The 18,668-nt window shown below is 37.7% G+C and overlaps 3 protein-coding genes across 5 annotated transcripts; all 3 read left to right on the top strand.

Annotated features, from left to right (window-relative positions):
• Positions 1 to 49: 49 nt before the first annotated feature.
• On the top strand, positions 50 to 7,338 carry LOC127438649 (granzyme-like protein 1). Of its 3 annotated transcripts, none has more exons than XM_051694368.1 (5): positions 50 to 152; positions 379 to 529; positions 636 to 768; positions 6,510 to 6,758; positions 6,870 to 7,338. In XM_051694368.1, exons 1-5 carry the CDS (start codon positions 98 to 100, stop codon positions 7,047 to 7,049), a joined length of 768 nt encoding a protein of 255 aa, XP_051550328.1. In that variant the 5' UTR covers positions 50 to 97; the 3' UTR covers positions 7,050 to 7,338. The 3 variants fall into 3 exon arrangements, with proteins under 3 accessions (XP_051550328.1, XP_051550327.1, XP_051550329.1); XM_051694367.1 differs by lacking the exon at positions 6,510 to 6,758 and adding an exon at positions 1,896 to 2,147; XM_051694369.1 differs by lacking the exons at positions 6,510 to 6,758; positions 6,870 to 7,338 and adding exons at positions 1,896 to 2,147; positions 2,259 to 2,813.
• On the top strand, positions 4,101 to 6,511 carry LOC127438653 (complement factor D-like). Its single transcript, XM_051694372.1, has 3 exons — positions 4,101 to 4,233; positions 4,486 to 4,636; positions 4,924 to 6,511. The coding sequence occupies exons 1-3, from the start codon at positions 4,179 to 4,181 to the stop codon at positions 5,057 to 5,059; spliced, it is 342 nt and encodes a 113-aa protein (XP_051550332.1). The 5' UTR covers positions 4,101 to 4,178; the 3' UTR covers positions 5,060 to 6,511.
• Positions 7,339 to 15,468: 8,130 nt separating the features above from the next.
• On the top strand, positions 15,469 to 17,817 carry LOC127438648 (mast cell protease 2-like). The gene is made up of 5 exons (XM_051694366.1): positions 15,469 to 16,218; positions 16,322 to 16,472; positions 16,549 to 16,687; positions 16,908 to 17,171; positions 17,465 to 17,817. Exons 1-5 carry the CDS (start codon positions 16,161 to 16,163, stop codon positions 17,621 to 17,623), a joined length of 771 nt encoding a protein of 256 aa, XP_051550326.1. The 5' UTR covers positions 15,469 to 16,160; the 3' UTR covers positions 17,624 to 17,817.
• The last annotated feature ends 851 nt before the right edge of the window (positions 17,818 to 18,668 follow it).

Genomic DNA, 18,668 nt, shown 5'->3' with positions numbered 1-18,668 from the left:
CTGTTATAATGGGGGGCTGAACCTGCCCACTTTGTTTTAAATACCGTGTCTCAACAATGAGGAGAACTGAACTGACAAACCTTACCAGAACAGCATCATGATCATCTCGTTGCTTTTGTTGGGCACTCTACTGCCATATCTGACACTCACAGGTAAGTCTGATGTAAAATTATTGACTTCTGTTCCATAATGTTTTCTACTTTTATTATATGCTTGTAATTTCAATGCTTCTGGCAAACTAGTTAGTGAAAGATGCCACACAGTAAAGTGATTTTGAACTTTAGTTTACAAGTTTACTTAATACAAAATAGCCGGTAGAGTATCTTTCTAACACAGCTAACCTAAACTAAATCCTCACCCCATTTCCATCTCTTTCAGAATATGTGAATGTGGGTATAATAAATGGCACAGAGGCAAAACCACACTCCAGACCTTACATGGTTTCTCTTCAGCATAAGGAGAAACATATCTGTGGTGGCTTCCTTGTGTCCAAAGATTTTGTCATGACAGCAGCACATTGCTTTACAGAGTAAGCTTTCTGTTTAGCTAAGACAGTCCCAGTCTGGTATCTCTAGAACAGCAAACTGTCCTAATTTATAATTATAATTTTTGCCATATCTTCTCCCTCTTGACAGGAGACAGTATCTGACAGTCATGGTTGGAGCTCATGATCTAAACAGCGGTTCAAGCCGCATGGCTGTGAAGTTTTACCACATCCATCCAGGGTATGACTCGAAAACTTTGCAGAATGACATCATGCTGCTTCAGGTATATGACTAAACTCAGCATTGTCAAACTGCTCAATGTATCCTAACTGCATAAGCTACAGTGTTTGCCCATCCTGTTTCTGTAAGTGTACAGTGTAAATCGCTTATGTTGTATCCTTTCTCATTTGGTAAGATGCTTTTGATAAAAGCGTCTGCTAAATGGATCAATGCAAATGTTCAAGGCCATTTCTGAGCATATGTGGACCCTAAGTGAAATCCTATTTGGAGGCCTGGCCCATCTCCACTTCCTCCTCTTCCTTTTTCTTTTATCTGCTCCTCACTTGTAGGTGCGCTTCATGATGATGGTAAACCCTTTGAGTGTGTATGCCTGTAGCATCTACCTACAACTCTCGAATGCAGTTGCATTCTCCTTCCCTCTCAGGCCGCAAGGGGGCCCCTACAACTGTCTAACTGAGCCAGAACAGTTGCCTTACTTTTAGTATATATATGAAAATTAAAAAAACCTTGCTTTGGTGCCCTAAACGGCCGCTTATACCGCTTATAGCTAGAAACGTCCCTGCAAATGTAAATCTCACATTGTCCTCAAGATCATGACAAGTCTACAATATTAATTTAGAGATTTGACCTAAAATTTGGTTAAATTGCAGCCTTATTCCCATAAATTAAAACCAACATATAAAGCAACGAGGAGGACTAGGGTACAAGTCCAGGAGAGCACACAAGTCGACGCATAAACTAAAAGTGTCATTGACTGAAGCACCACAAAATGAATTGGTTGCTTCAGCAAATGCGTTTTTCATCTCACAATTGCTTTTTATGTCACTATCAGTTAGGTTTAGGTTTAAGGTAGATAGGTAGGTTTGGTTTATTTAAAACTTGATAGAGCAGAACCTTAAAAACCTCATCTGTTTTGGAGACTATTTAACTTTTAGTGCCACACAGTGGACATTCTGCCTCAGAACGGCCGCGGTACGTGTAAAGAACCATGTAATGTCATTTTGCAAAAATATAGCCACCGTCACTTAATTTCCATGATTTTTTTATGTCTCTTCAAGTTATGTTACCCACAGACCGAATTGTACTCATAAACCCATTTGAACCAAAAACAAACTGAACAGATCTGTTTATGAACCTTATCTGTATTGGTGATTTTATTGTTGATTTCAGCTGAATGGAACAGCCAAACAAAGCAAAATGATCCAGTGGATCTCCATACCGAAAAAAGATAAAGACATCAAGGCCAGTTCCAAATGCAGTGTTGCAGGTTGGGGGAAACAAAGTACCAATGGTATTCCGAGTAATCGTCTTATGGAGGTTGATGTCACCATCATTGACAAAAAAGCATGTCAGAAGTACTGGAAAAAATACTACTACCCCACAAAGATGCTGTGCGCAGGAGGTCATGGAGGATTTTGCCAGGTATGCAAAGTATATTCTGATCTAACAGGCATATTATCATCATTCTGCTTATGGATTTAAATGTGTATCAGTATTTAATGCTTATTCTGTAAATCTAATGACTTTTCTTAGGGAGATTCTGGAGGGCCTTTGGTGTGTGACAAAACTGCAGTTGGTGTTGTTTCATTCAATGAGAAAAATAAATGCAACCTTCCAACAAAGCCAAATGTCTACACCAAGATTTCCAAATTTCTTACTTGGATAAATGCAATACTTGGAGGTGTAAACCAATAACTTGATTATTATTGATTAAACTTGAGTATTATTTGGGCCTTATACCCCAAATGTATGTTAACAGGTCACCAATATCTATCTATTAACAATCATGTTAGCTGCATATAAAAAACTAATGGAATGCATATAGTCTGAAACACCTACTATGCATTAATTTATAAATGTCATGGAAAATGTTTTTGTAATGGAGCAAATTACTTTTTGTATAAAACCGCTGTCAAATAAATGTGAAATATATTTGGACAAAATGGATTGACTGTATTACTCACATTGATCTTCATTCTTTTATTTAGTAAAATATATGTGTAATTTGCATCTCCCAAATTCATCTTGTTTGGTCTATTTTTAATTTACAGTATGTATTTGTTTTATAGTTTGTATAAAAAATATGGATAGAAGAGCTATGATGAAATGATAGATATGCATTTAGTAAAAAGTAAAAAAAATAAAATAAAATAAAAAAATACAAGACTGTTGAATTGTTTTTTGTGTGTGAATTTTTGGTATGTACAATTCATGTTTCATGATTTTACATTTTTGTCAGACAAGAGCTTCAATCCACATCAAATGTGTTAATGCAACATCAAATGCTTTTTAGTAGAAAGACGTGTCAACCCTTCACAGCAGGGTTGGTTTCCTGTGGGGGTCTGAGCTCATAGAAAGTGATCAGACACCCTGTGAGCTAGTTTCAGAAAACATCATGTTTTTTTTGTTTTTTCTTTTGTTTTTTTTTTTGCATAGTCATAAGATTTGCCACATATGCAAAACGCTACAGGCAATACCTGAAAATTTCCAGTGATGAAGCTGCTAGCATCAAACATTAGTGCAGAAGTTCTCATGGAAATTTAAATAAAAAGCGAATATTAAATATTTTATCCAAAGAACACACAATAACATATTCAGTCTGAACAGCCCCTGCAGGCACTACCACATGGCTCGTGTCAGTGTTGCCAATTACATGGAGCCGTATGAAGTGAAGCGTCAGCATTGCCATGGGTGCTGTGCTTCCATCAAGTGTTATAATGCGCCGCTCAAAACAACACACTTGCAGAACCCACTAATGTGTAGACTCCTGTTCCGGGTGGCTCAAAAATCCTATTGTGTTCTCTACGAACTTCACTACAGTGTATATTTCAAGTGCCTCAAAGCCTTTCTATGGATGGCAATTTCCAATCCCGCAGCTCTCACTTCTCGCCATCATCTTTCTGTACCTACAGTATATAAAATGCCATAAAGGCCAAAATATTAATAACATTACAAATAAGTATATTTGAAAGTGCAAAATACTTCTAAAATTGGTGTCTGAAAACCAATAGTTAATAGTTCTAAAGCTTTTTAGGCCAAGTACCACCTTGGCACTCGTACCACAGTTTTACTGCTCTTGGAAACCAGATGCCAACTTCTACAATTTTATAACAGCTCAGGGTTTAAAGAGCCTATCTAACAGGGTATTTAGATGTGTGAGTCAGTTTCACTCTGCGCTTTAGCCAGATTTTGAACATCTTATGACAATTTACAAAAAAACAAGACATGGCATACATCATGCATGGTGGAGTTTACTTGTCTTCCACCAAAAACCACAAGCATAACACCCCTTTTGGCAAAAAAAAAAATTGTTGCAAAGTTAGACAAACAAAAAGCTGTGAAAGAGGAAGTACAGGCTATTATAATGGGGGGCTGAACCTGCCCACTTTGTTTTAAATACCGTGTCTCAACATTGAGGAGAACTGAACTGACAAACCTTACCAGAACAGCATCATGATCATCTCGTTGCTTTTGTTGGGCACTCTACTGCCATATCTGACACTCACAGGTAAGTCTGATGTAAAATTACTGACTTCTCTTGCATTGTGTCTTCTTCTGTACATTTATTTTAAAGATGTCATTTTAATAAAATGTTCTCCACAAACTGATATGTGATATATGTTTGATGTAAATCAGTAAAACAAACCTGAACTCTGAATGCAACAATGACACCAAACTTAATAACAACAACAATAATAATAATAAAGCTTACAGGGAATCTTTCTCAGATATATAACCTAATGAATTTTCTCTTTATTAGCTTATGTGAATGTAGGTATAGTAAATGGTACAGAAGCAAAACCACATTCCAGACCCTACATGGTTTCTGTCCAAATAAATGGGAAACACAGTTGTGGTGGCTTCCTTGTGTCTAAACAGTTTGTCATGACAGCTGCACATTGTTTTAAAGAGTAAGCATCTTGTGTCTGTCTGTCCCTCCATCCATCCTTCATATTATTCTATCCATCCATCTCTGTCTGTCCATCCATCCATCCATCCATCCATCCATCCATCTATCCATCTATCTATCTATCATATTATTCCATCCATCCATCATATTATTCCATCACACCATCCATCCATCCATCCATCCCTGGATAGATCATAAATTATTCAAAGTACTTCAGGTAATGCCTTGTCCAGCCATTCCAAGTTTCTCCTGATAAAGATTAATCTTCACATGTCTTCTTCCTTGCAGGGGGACAGGGGACAGCATTGGGGTACCTCTGACAGTCGTGGTGGGAGCTCATGATCTTAACAGTGGTTCTATGCGCAGTTCTAGCCGCATAAATGTTAAGCAGTGTATCCTAACTGCCAATCCTGCATATTTGTAACTTCACTTCTACAGAACAATATTTAGTTTCTATCAATCATTTTGTTCTATTCCAGTTTTATGTTCTAGTATCTAGATCTAATATGGTTGACCAACCTGGTCTCAAATCACTATCCCTACATTTTTGCAAAATTACTTTTACTTGGCTCGTTGTACTTATCGTGACAGTTTCCTCGTGTAATAAACGATAGAGGCGCTACAACAACAATTACTTTTATTCTCTTTCACATAGATCTCGAGTAAAACGGCAGATCATCAGTTCATAAACACTTTTCGCTCTTTTCCTCACACATTGCTATCTTATGACAGCAAAACACTTTTACTATAGCGCGTGACTTGTAAGGCGATACATTTTAACGTTTGCGTGACATAACAATCTACATTTATAAGCTTTTTCAAGTGAGATCAAACTGTGTGGTAGCTCAACTGATAGAGCCTTTTTTATTTAAAGTACTAGGGTACAAGTCCTCAAGAGTACACAAGTCAACACTAGAGCCAAAAGTGACGTGGTTTCTTGCGCAATTGCATTTTTAATCTCACAATTGCTTTTTCTGACACTATAAGTAAGGTTTTGGTTTAAGGATTAGGCTAGGGAGGTAGGTTTTGTTGATTAAAAAAATCGATAGATCATTAAAGGTGTTTTCATTGTATCACTGTAATGTTGCAATATATGTAGGAAATCATGACCACTCACATTAAATTGAAGACTCCAGTCATATCAGTAACCTTATAAAAGCTGTTTTATTCTACATGGAGAAGGTCCGCACATGAAGGCTGCCATATTAGAATCACATGACCAGCTGAATTCTACTGCTTAATCTCAGTAACCATCCTGTTATTTGACACTTTCACTCATTGATTAAAGTGATCATGACTGACTGTGAATACTAAATTTCTACAATGGCATCTGAAACTGAAAATTATTGATTTTAAATGATGCTGCATCCAAGCCTCTAGGTGTCAGTGTAAGTCCAAGATGACACAAAGATAAAAGTTACTTTGTGCACCTTTAACCTTAAAAACCTCACATGTTTGGGCGAACCGTCAACTCGATTTTAGCGACACACTGTGGACATTTCACCTCAGAACTGCCGCAATGTGTGTAATCAACCACATAATGTCATTTATGTGTTTGCAAAAAAATTTTGCCATAGTCACGTAATTTTCATGAAATCAGGTTGGATTTTAGAAAAGCAGTTTTTTCGACATCTGAGTAAAATAAGGTCTGTGGTTAACTTTACTTGAAGAGAATTTCATGTTTTGTTATACATTCTAAATCACAATCAACGCAAATTCTGAAGGTGCTGTTCTGAAGTAGCAACTTGCTTAAAAATCACAGCGGCTTAAAAATTCAGGTTTGAAAGACTCTTTATTAATGTTTATGTCTGAACAGCACTATTTATGGTCATTCAGAACCCTATCAGTTTCAGTGATTTTATTGTTGATTTCAGCTGAATGGAACAGCCAAACAAAGCAAAAAGGTCAAATGGATCTCCATACCGAAAAAAGATAAAGACAACAAGTATTCCAAATGCAGTGTTGCAGGTTGGGGGAAACAAAGTACCAATGGCATTCCGAGTAATCGTCTTATGGAGGTTGATGTCACCATCATTGACAAAAAAGCATGTCAGAAGTACTGGAAAAAATACTACTACCCCACAAAGATGCTGTGCGCAGGAGGTCATGGAGGATTTTGCCAGGTATGCAAAGTATATTCTGATCTAACAGGCATATTATCATCATTCTGCTTATGGATTTAAATGTGTATCAGTATTTAATGCTTATTCTGTAAATCTAATTACTTTTCTTAGGGTGATTCTGGAGGGCCTTTGGTGTGTGACAAAACTGCAGTTGGTGTTGTTTCATTCAATGAGAACGGAAACTGTGACTCACCCACGCTTCCAAATGTCTACACCAAGATTTCCATGTTTCTGACCTGGATAAATGCAATACTTGGAGGTGTGAACCAAGAACTGAATATTATTGATTGAACTTAAATAGAAGTATTATTTGGGTCTTTTACCCCCTAGTGTTAAAAGATCACCTATATCAATTCACAATAATGTTAACTGCATGTAAAAAACATTGATAAAAAAATGCATAAAGTCTGAAACACCAAATATGCAAGAATTTTTAAATGTCATAGAAGATATTTTTGTAATGAATAATATGTTTTCTTTAAAATTGCAGTGAAATAAAAGTTAAATATATTTGGATAAAATGGATTGACTGTATTAATCCCATTGATCCTCATTCTTTTATTTTTGAAAAAGAATAAAGTGTGGAATTTTCATCTCTTGTTTTGTCTGTTTAATTTATGTATTTCTTTTACCGTTTGGATAAAAGAGCTATGATGAATTGACCGATGCTTCGTCCTTTGTTAGATAGCTGCAGTTATTTAAAGTTAAAAACAGGCAAACAATAGAGTTGATTGACTGTTTTTTGTGTGAATTTTTGGTGTGTACCATTCTGATTTAATGATTTGACATTGTTCTCAGACAAGAGCTTCAATTCACATCAAATGTGTCAATGCAACATCAAATGCTTTTCAGCAGAAAGTTGTGTCGACCCTACACAGCAGGACAAGTTTCCTGTGGGGGTCTGAGTTCATAGCATGTGGTCAGGCACCATATGAGAAAGACTCTAGTTTCAGAAGACCTTAATGTGGTTTTGTTTTTTTTTGTTTTTTTGCATGGTAAAGAGATGTTCCACATATGCAAGACTGTACAGGCAATACCTGAAAATGTCCATATCAGCTGACACACCAGTGATGAAGCTGCCATAGTAGCATCAAACATTCATGCAAATTACAATACAAAGTGAATAAAAAAACCCATATATAATTTACCTTCAGTTATTTGTAAGCAGTCCTAAAAGGTAAATCTGCACAAAATGTGAAAGTTACAATTCACCCAAAAATGAAAATTCTTTCATTGTCTCTCATGAAAATTTTGACATTCACCCTAACTCTCCTTGGTGTGTATGAAAATTCATGGTGGAAGTAGAATCAATGACTTGGTCGCATGTTAACAGCTCACAAGGAGGGACATTTTCAGACTTGAATATTGTGCCACTATAGAGTCATTTGGACCACCTTTATGAAACTTTTACAGTGCTTTTTGTCATTTTGAGCTTGACAATCCCACTCCTCATTCACTTTCATTAAACCGAAAACAGTGGCCAGAATATTATACAAAAAAAATTCACCTTTTCTTAAAAGTTGAGGTTCTTTTTAAATTGATATAATAATGGCGCAGCAGTCAAAGATGTCCGCGTAGCGCAAGTTTACACAAGAAAACAATGAAAATCCGTGGAGATATTCAAAAACGCTTTAAATGTGAATGATCCCATAGATGAGTGTGTTTGACTGTTGCAGTTCATCGAGTTGCAAGAGAGCCACAAAAATGCCAGACCATGTTTTGTGCGCTTGTGTTGCCAAGACCAAAAGTGGAGTGGGTAAGGTAGGTCGACATCAATCTATTGTTGACAGCTACTCCTTTTTTATAAGACAAATTCATCTTGAGATACTGGTATCATTTGTGAGTCTTTATTTTTCCAAATGCCAAAGGGTGGAATTCGATTTCAGCGCAAATACCTGCGTCTTATTCACTAACCACACACAATGTATTTTAGAAGACGCAATCAGTGTTGAAATTGGGCTGCATCTTGAGTATTTAAATGAAGTCATTGTTATTCCTTTGCATGCAAACACACTTCCTTTCTACATAAATTATACACAATGTAAATTGCGCTTTATTCACAAAAATTGCCGGACACCATTTACATCGCGCTATTACCGCCAAATGAAACCAACCGGTAAAGCAAATTTTGTTTACAGGAGATGTGCATTTTCAATCGATCAAATCAGCAGTAATTCATCAAATAATGATTAAATAATGTAGAAATGCGTCATAACCTCTCACATATCCAGATGTGCATTTTCATCATGTTTAAGAGATGCTTCAGGTTTCTGGATCACAGTAGTGCAATGATGCTGTTCAGTCCCAACAAAGTGTCATATCATGGTGGTCTGCTGCATCCTGCACTAGATAGTGTTCAAAATCGGCCTGCAAAATAGGAATTGGGCCAGCAAATTGCGTTCTGCACACTTGTGGGCGCCACAATTCATTCTTAGTGAAAGCCCCAAACCCCATCTCTTCTCCTCTTACATAGCCTATGTAAAATCTGTAACCAAAGTGAGAGTAACTGGAGTATATATAAAATATATGACTTCAATAGCAATGTAAAGTTTTATCATTTATTAAAGCGTTATTTAATAGAGTCCAATCGAGGCACGAGTTCATGCCTCATCTTAATTAACTGACAGTGGCTTTGAATGTTTTTCACTAGGTGTAGAACACAGCATTTTTGTCGCTCCCATTACACTGATAGAAGCAGCTTCGGAGGAAGACAGCAACTGGATCTTCGGGTGAAACACAGCTCAAATCTTCATGTCCTTGAGTTAATGGAACTCCATATGAAAAATACAAGACACACTCATTAACAGTGCAGTGTAGCTCTCGCATCGTATGACGTGACTGACAACTAGTTGTCCAGTGCAGTTCTGGTCACACAGCTTGGATTATGGTAGCACCAAAAATTTGCAGATGTCACTTTGGTTACAGAATGTGTTTGTCCCTCTCATTAATAACCAAACTGTGAAAGAACACAACCATATTTAGTACCCTGAACCAGGACTGACAACTGATTCTGCTGCTGTTTGAACGTGACAAGTATGACTGGTATTACATCTCAATAACATTCCCATCTCAGGGTGATTCAGGTGGACCCTTTGCAGAGGGATAGCAACAGATGTCCTCTCTTTCAGAAACGGTCCAGTCAAGAAAGCTCCCAGCATTTACACTGATATTTCAAAATATACATGCTGGATTGAAAATGTGATCAATGGAGGGGCTTGATTTAATTGAATTGAATTTTTTATTTTTTTGCAATTCATAAAAACACATTCTTGAAAGCTTTTCTTGTGTCATGCCAGTGTTTTCTAAATGCTTTTCAATAAAGATTTAAAAGATAATGAATCAGTGTCAGAGATACTTTTACTTAAATATCTGCAATTATAACATGATAAGCAGTGACAATTATTTCTTTCTTTCTATCTGAAGGGCCACTTCAGAGAAAGTGAAATCATTCGGGGTGCTGTTTGATACTAAACCATAAAAAAAGTTCACCACCACATCCTAAGTTTCACAAGGGTCTCATAAAAAATAAAAAAAAATAGATAGAGCAATGCAAAAACTGTGCTAGGAGACACGTCCATGCCCTCAGAAAACATCAGTTCATTTTTGTTGAGCTTAGTTTCAAGGGCTCAAAAGACACCGAACTGATTTGTCAGACTGTCTATGTAAGCTCTCTACAACAATACACTACATTCATCGAAGGTCATTAAGTCTCATGAGCTCCTGGGGCAATATGATGTTTTTAGATGATCAGAAAAATAAATAAATTAAGTACAAATTACAGATAAAGGACCGAGAAAATGCAACAAAGCCGGCAACTACTCAGTCCGTTAAACATCATGCAGAGCTTGAATTCCCTCAAAGAACTACAGCATAAAATTAAATTCTAAAGAATTGTGCTTCCAACCTTCTGGTTCCATTGAAGAAAGTAAGTCACAAAGGTTTGGAGCAATAAGAGGGTGCGTAAATGACAGAATTTTCATTTTTGGCTGAACTATCCATTTAAATTCTTGTAACAGAGTTCTCATCAGTGGCTGCCTGATATTAGAGACTATTTCCTTTGTTTCAAATGGGCCTCTGCAGAGCTGTGTAGGCCATAATGCACAAAACCCACAGGCCTGAACATTTTTTCCAAGCACATGCTCTGTTAGAATCAACTTTCAAAATGAGTCAAGAGGTGTAAAGATTAGTTAGGGTCTACCCTGATATACATGTAGCATTACTCAGTGGTGCAGTTGAATAGTGTTACCAAGTAATACTCTGATTTTTGTGGCTCTCTTGCAACTCGATTGTTTTGAAAGTATAACATGCAGTCTTGTTCAGGAGTTTTTAAACTGGGGTCCAGGGACCACAAGGGGGGAACAAGGGGGTGCTAAAAGTTACACAGAAAATTTAAGAGGAAAAAGAAAGTGTAAAAAAATTACTGAATTTGACATTATTACTGTTTTACTCTGCTTTAAACCAGCCTAAGCTAATTTTCTGATCTTAGTAGGTTTAAGCAGGTCTCCCAGACTGAAAACTGGTGCCAGCTGGTATCCTAACCTGACCAGCAGAAAAACCAGATGTGTTTCCTGAGCAGGGTTTGCATAAGAACAATGTGACCAACTAATGAAAAGTTGAAAATGGAAAAACAGCATTTAGAAATGCATAATCAATGTGTATTTGAAGTTTTTCTGGGCAGCAGTTTTGGGAACAATGTGAAATCAGTAAATATCCTGGACCCGGATAAATACCACAGTGTTAAACGCAATACCAACTGCTTGGTTGCTGGATGGGGTGAAACTAAACGGCGTAGAAACGTTGATTAATTTTGGCCTTGAATGTATCAGCTGTTGACATCCCTGACTGCAAGATGGCATGGAAGAAATACAGAGAGCACATAACAAAACTTCCACCAAACATTATCTGTGCAGGAAGATATAAGGAGAACAGAGGAGTGTGCACGGTAATACAAATGTATAGGGGAGACCGGGGCTAGTTATCAGACTTTTTATTCAGGTGAATATTTCTTGAGGTATGTTTAGAGGCACATAAATCTTGCCTACAAAAAAAGTTATAGAACATTTCCACTGTAATTGCCCAGGATAAAAAAAGATGACCTTTATGGGGCAAGCTGTCACAATGGAACCTGCTATTAAACAGCATAAACAGGTTTTTCAGCTAAATTTAAATGGTAAAACTTTATGAAACACAAACAATTAATGAAACAGAAAAATTGTAAAAGGTAAAACAAAAATACGAAATCACTGTTGTGGCAAAAACAAAAGTGTGACAACTTGCCACACACCTGAAAGAAAAAATAAATTGTCCTGAGAACATGGTTAAACCATTGGTTAAAATCTACCATCATGATAGAGTTGACCCTTGCTTAAATGCATCCTAGTGTGTTTTGTGTGTGTGTGTGTGTGCTCACTTGCTTACCCAATGGCTATTGCACAAATTTTGTATTGCAATTCTAGTTTGAAAGATAAGAGGGGTTTGAACTAGATGTTTCAAACCAACACACAAAACCAGTGCTACTGTAATGTCTGAAAGGGATGAAGCGCAAGTTCAGGATCTCAGTGCAGCTTTAATTGAAGATATGCATAAAAAGGGCCTATTTACACTTGGCCACTTCATGTGTTTTCACTGATCGGATAGCTATCCGATCATGAAAAGACCAGGTGTAAATGCCCTCCAAAACGCATTCAAGTTGCATTGCAATCCGATCGCTCAAACCACTTCAGGTGGAGACGCATTCCATTCGTAAATTGGTAAAGTGTAAATGCATCTGGCTGTTCAAGACGCATATGTAAATTTTACTCCCCCTAAACAGCGCTAGCTCAGCATAGGAAAAACGCTAAATATAACAGCTGCTACCAAGTATTTGCATAGGGCTCGCATCGCACAACAAATAACAACAAATTAAGACACAAATGCACGTTGTAGGAAAGACAGGACTTTTTTCTTCATAAATTTGTTGCAGATCGCTGAAGAAACTGAAACTAAACACTGGCAATGAGCGCAGCTGATGCACATGACACATCTTACCTGCAAGAAGCCCAGAGGGGGGGAAATACACAGTACACACACAAACAGAACCACATGCGCACTGTTCAAAGTCAGTTGGAATCAAATAATAAATCACATCTTTAAAATTTTCTGCCCGGCATTAGTATAATCACAGAAGTGAACTCTGTGTTATTTGCATATAATGCAGGAATTGAAGATCGGATTTATATCTGTTTGGTGGAGACACTTTGATGTGGTCAGGTGTAAATGGAATGAGTTTTTTCAATCTGACAGCTGTCCGATCAGTAAAAACGCCTGAAGTGACCAAGTGTAAAAAGGCCCAAACACAGGAAATGCAGGAAATCAGAAAAACAAACACTACATTCTTTAAGGGCAAGAACTGACAAAGAACACAGATGAACACAGGGATTAAATACAGGGCTCCTGATGATCCTAAACACATATGTAAAAAAAAAAAAAAATGTGTTCATAACAGGAGCAGGAGACCATGGGGGAACAAACAGACCAGGAGACCACAAGAGGAGAACAAGTGGAGCTGAAGACCATGGTGGAGCCTTGGACAGAACAGGGGATCCAGATGGATTTGGAGACCATGGAGGTTTTGGTGGAACAGGAGACCACAGGGCCTCGGGCAGAGCAGGAGACCACAGGAGATCCGGCGGGTGACCAGGAGAGCAGGGCGGACTAGGCGTGGCAACAGGAGACAACTGAGAATCAGGATCGGATGCTGGAGACCACGGGGGATCAGGAAAAAACACTGGAGACCACAGGGGATCAGGAGCAGACACTGGAAACCACGGGGCATAAGGTGCAGAGGCTGGAGACCACGGGGGATCCGGAGGACGGACAGTTGGTGAGGGTCGACCAGGCGGACAGCCAAGAGACCAGGGAGGATCAGGAAGATGGCCAGGAGATCAGGGTGGACCAGGCGGATGGCCAGGAGACCACGGTGGACCAGGCAAACGGCCAGGAAATCAGGGTGGACCAGGAGGACAGCCAAGAGATCAGGGTGGACCAGGCGAGGCAGCAGTTGACCACCGGGAAACCAGGTGATTACCAGGAGATCAGGGCAGACCAGGCGAGTGCCTTTTTGTTTTCTTTTTGTGCTGGTTCTGCCTAGCGGCTAGAGATTGTTTTGTGGAGTAACACTCCTTCGGGACAGTATTGTGGATGAATCTGCATGCTCTTTGTAACTTTACACCTACTTATTCATTAGTGTTGTCAAAAGTACCGGTACATCGGTACCAAGTCCATTTTAAAATAAAAAATATGTAACGATGCCAGTGTTTCTGCAGTACTAGTAGTACTGAGCATTGATTCAATCTGGTACCAGTATGACTGACACACGACTGCTTTAAAATGCTCATTTTGAGCACATGCTGTTGCACCTCACACTTAAATGGCCATCAAACATATGGTCAAGACTCTTGTGCCAAATCATTTGGAACCTTCAAACAACTGAAACCAATACCGCATCTTTTTGTTTGCTAGTGAAGTCTCGATTGGCCTACTTATACTACACCCTTAGAGTATCTACTTTTTTTTATGGAAAAGTGCATGCATTTGAGTGTGTAGCTCGAGAGTGTGCAAGTATTAAGACATAATATCACATCATAAAATTACTTCTTGAAACCACAGACCGCTTGGTCGTGTTTCACGTGCGACCACACCGACCTGTCAATCTTCCTGTTACAGTTGTCATGACATACACTTTCCTCATTTAATTTTTACTATCATTCATTATTTCATTTAATTTACACTACCTCAACGTGAAATTGATGTCTCTCGTGGCTTCGAAACGACGTTAATCTACGACGTTGATTCAGCATCTTTGTGCTCATTGAAGTCACGTTGAATCTACATCGTTCGCGCTATTGAAAACTAACATAAAATCGACCTAATTGGTTTGCTTACCTGACATTGAAACAATGTTTATTTCAGTTGGGTTAAACAATGTCATAGAATCAACACATTTTCAATGTATAATCGATCTAATTGGTTTGCTTACCTCACATTGAAACTACATTTATTTCAATTGGGTGAAACGATGTTGTACAATCAATATATTTTCTACTTTTGTTTTTAAAACTCCAAATACTTAAAAATTAATAAATCAGCCTATTCAGTATATTTACTCTTCATTAAACACACAACACATTCAGTTACTTATTGTTTTATTTATACAAAATATACATATACAAATACATAATTCTTTGGAGTTAACTTTTTCTACAGTGTATAAATCTTAATACTTAACAGCCAATTATAGAATAATGCCTTCACGCTGTTGCATTCACAGATGGGTGAACAATAACAAATTACAGGCTAATTTAAAGGTAGTGTCAATTTGACAGATTTTAAGAGTTAGCGCATCAATAAAATTAAAATGCTGTCATCTTATACATACCCTCATGTCATGTTCTAAACCTTAGACATTTTTGTTCTTTGGAACACAAAAGCAGTCAGAACATTTGGTACTGACATTCTCCGTCACCATTTTCTTTCATTGCATCTTTCTTTTCTATAAAAGTGAGTGGTTGACTGAAATTCAATATTGCAATATCTTTTGTGTTTCACAAAAGAATAACATACAGGTTTGGAACATATGGATCCCCTTAAGAGGACAGAGAGGGAGGATTTTTTCTCCCTCAGACAGTTCTCTGTCTTCAATGAGGCTCACAGAAGACCTGCAATAAAAAAATTAAAAAAACAATGCAATTCAAATACTGCTATATGACCCATTTCAGCTGTTGCAGAGCAGTTCACAATCATTAAGTCATATCGGAAATGTATGACAAGCGATCACTGATGATCAACTGTTGATGATGATGATGATGACAATGCTTACTTTTAATTGTTTATTTTGAAATACGTTGTAGATTATTGTAGGAGTACACATTTTATTTCCCTTATTTGTTTGAATGAGAAGCTACAAGCAGTGAAGCGCATACATTTGAAAATAAGAGTCCCCGCTGTATTTCAGCCTTTAAGATATTTAAAACTTTTTATGACCTTACATTTTGGAAAACTGAATTGAAGTCATTTTAAGACTTTTTAAGGATCTGCGGGAACTTTGCCACATGCTGCAAAAATGTGAAAATGTAATATTTGGGCAGAAATATGTTAGAAAATAGCAATACATGTATTTGTTTTCATAAATTCATTTATTTCAAAGTGCCCCCCTATTCTTAACAGTCTAGATCCAGGCCTGATTTCAGTACAGTAAATCTTATTCTGACACATGCTCAACGAAATTGAGCAACTTTGTGCCATTTTGTGTAATTACTGATAGAAAGGAAGTTCCATGGGAGGTCCAGCTCTCTGAATAGGTGGTTCTGTAGAAACCTATATAAATGACTGTGGTGACCTCAGCAGCACTATCTTACTAAGAAGATGAGTGCAACTTACAGCCTGTTGCTCGCTGTGGCTTTAACAAGCTTGACACTGACTGGTAAGTAGAATCATGCCTTACTAAGATGCTATGAGAATGAAATATTTGTATAATCTGAACCGGCTGACTAAATTTTGTATTGTTTGCCTCTTCCATGATTTAGGTGCATTTGGAGCTGATATCATCAATGGGAGAAAAGCCAAGAAGAACTCCCTGCAGTATATGGCATCAGTGCAGGTTGACGGAAATCACAAATGTGGAGGATTCCTGATTGATCCAAGTTATGTGCTCACAGCTGCACACTGTGATAAAAGGTTAGACATTACTTAGCCTACCATTTGTACAACAAAACTGTTTCCTAATCTGCAATTATGTTATATTATGAATAAGTGGCAACATGACTGTGATCCTGGGTACCCACAACATTGGTCCAGAGGGAGCACGTTTGAGAAGTTATACAGTGCAAAATAAACATAAGCCCCCATCCTTCATCAATATCAAAAACGGGAATGATATCATGCTTCTCAAGGTAAATTATTCCCTAAATATGGGGTTTTAAAACAAGGGATTTTATCAGCTGAACTCATCTGACTTAAAATATTTACTTGTAGTTTCCTGAATTAAAGTACATTTAATAATGTAATGAATTTGACAACATCCTTTCATTTTCACTTGCAAATGAACATTGTTTTACATGTTTTTATTTTATACATAATGAGAGCACACTTTTATTTTGTGAAAAATTTAAGCTGTCCAGGAAACTGAAAACAAACAAGGGTGTGAAAATAGTCAAAATCCCAAGCAAGGACAAACCAATAAAGCCAAAATCCAAGTGCCTAGTTGCAGGATGGGGCAAAACCGAGCAGCACAACGTGGTGAATGATCTGCTAGTGACAGACGTGTCCACCATCAACTTCACCGTCTGCCAGACGATGTGGAGAAAAGTGAAAGTAAACCTCCCTGACAACGTCCTGTGCGCTGGGGGTTTAGAGACCAAAAGTGGCGCATGCCAGGTAAGTCAACAGCAATATTTTGGTGAAAGCTTTTTCTTAACCCGACATCAACATTACTTGTGAGTCTCTATTCTTAACAAACTCAAGAGAAATCTGAATGTTTCTTCTGCCATACAAAGGCAAAATGCAACATTTTGTCATGATTGAGTTATGACTGAAATCAGGTCTTTTTAGATGATGATTTGTCATGTGACAGATGGGTTTTGGCACAGCTTTGCTCAGCTTCAGAGAGAAAAAAAAAAGGTGACAATTGCAGTAAATATGAAATCCACACTAAAACATTCCTATTGCAGGGTGATTCAGGTGGACCTTTGGTGTGCAGTGGGCTTGCAGTGGGTGTGGTCTCTTTCAACTATAAGAGCCAATGTGACTACCCAAATATTCCTAACATTTACACCCAGATTTCAAAATATTTACCCTGGATCAAGAAGGTGATCAATGGAGGTGCTTGATTTAATGCCAATGCTACTTAATTGTTTTATTTTGCAATTGGTTAATCTCAATCATGGAAGCTTTTATGGTGTCCCTCTTATGTTTTGTAAATGCTTTTCAATAAAAGTATAAAAAGATTATGAAACAGTGTCGGGATACATTTGCTTAAAATACACTGCTTAATAAGCAGTGACTGCATTTCTTTCTTCCTTTCTTAAGTGCCACTGCAGAGAAAGCGAAACCGTTCAAGGGGCTGTTTGATACTAAACCACAGACAAAGTTCAGCAATAGCATAACATAAGTTACACAAGAGTCTCATAACATATAAATAGATTGAAAACGGTGAAAGTACATTTTTGTTAAGCTGTGCCCTACAGACACATCCGTAGAATCGATTTGTCTGTTCAAACTCTCTACCGCAAAGCACTCCATTCATCGAAGGTCATTTACATTTAGTCATTTAACAGACACTCTTATCCAAAGCGACTTACAAATGACACACATAGCAAGCAAGTTGTCATACAAAGTTTAGCTTCTCACAGTGGCTGGAGTAGTAAAGATGCTAGCATAGAAGAGACAGACAAGGATTTTATTTTTATTTTTTTGGTACATTAAGTGCAATTAGTGTGGGTTGGTTAAGTACTCACAGAACAGATGTGTTTTCAGCTGGTTCTTGAATGTTGAGAAGGTAACAGCAGATCGTGTGGAGGTTGGAAGTTAATTCCAACACAGAGGAGCAGAGAAAGTGAATGATCATGAAGCAGACTTGGAGCCTCTTTGTGATGGGACCACCAGGTGTCACTCGTTCATAGAGTGCAGACAGCGAGTTGGAGCATAGACCTTAAGAAGTGAATTGAAGTAAGAGGGTGCGGTTCCATTGGCTGTCCTAAAAGCCAGAGACAAAGCTTTGAATTTTAGGCCCCAGCATATTTAATTTGAAATTGAAGAAACAATGGGTGACATCATTTAGAACAAAGTCTGGCCAAAACAATTGTGTTTTTGTTTATGTGTATTTTTCTGCAATAATAAAAGGTTTGTTTCGGTGATTCGGAAAAGCTCGCCAGC

This window comes from Myxocyprinus asiaticus, chromosome 50, assembly GCF_019703515.2.
Source record: "Myxocyprinus asiaticus isolate MX2 ecotype Aquarium Trade chromosome 50, UBuf_Myxa_2, whole genome shotgun sequence".
NCBI lineage: Eukaryota > Metazoa > Chordata > Actinopteri > Cypriniformes > Catostomidae > Myxocyprinus > Myxocyprinus asiaticus.
The sequence above is the reverse complement of the archived record's forward strand: the minus strand, read 5'-3'. Positions and strand labels throughout refer to the sequence as shown.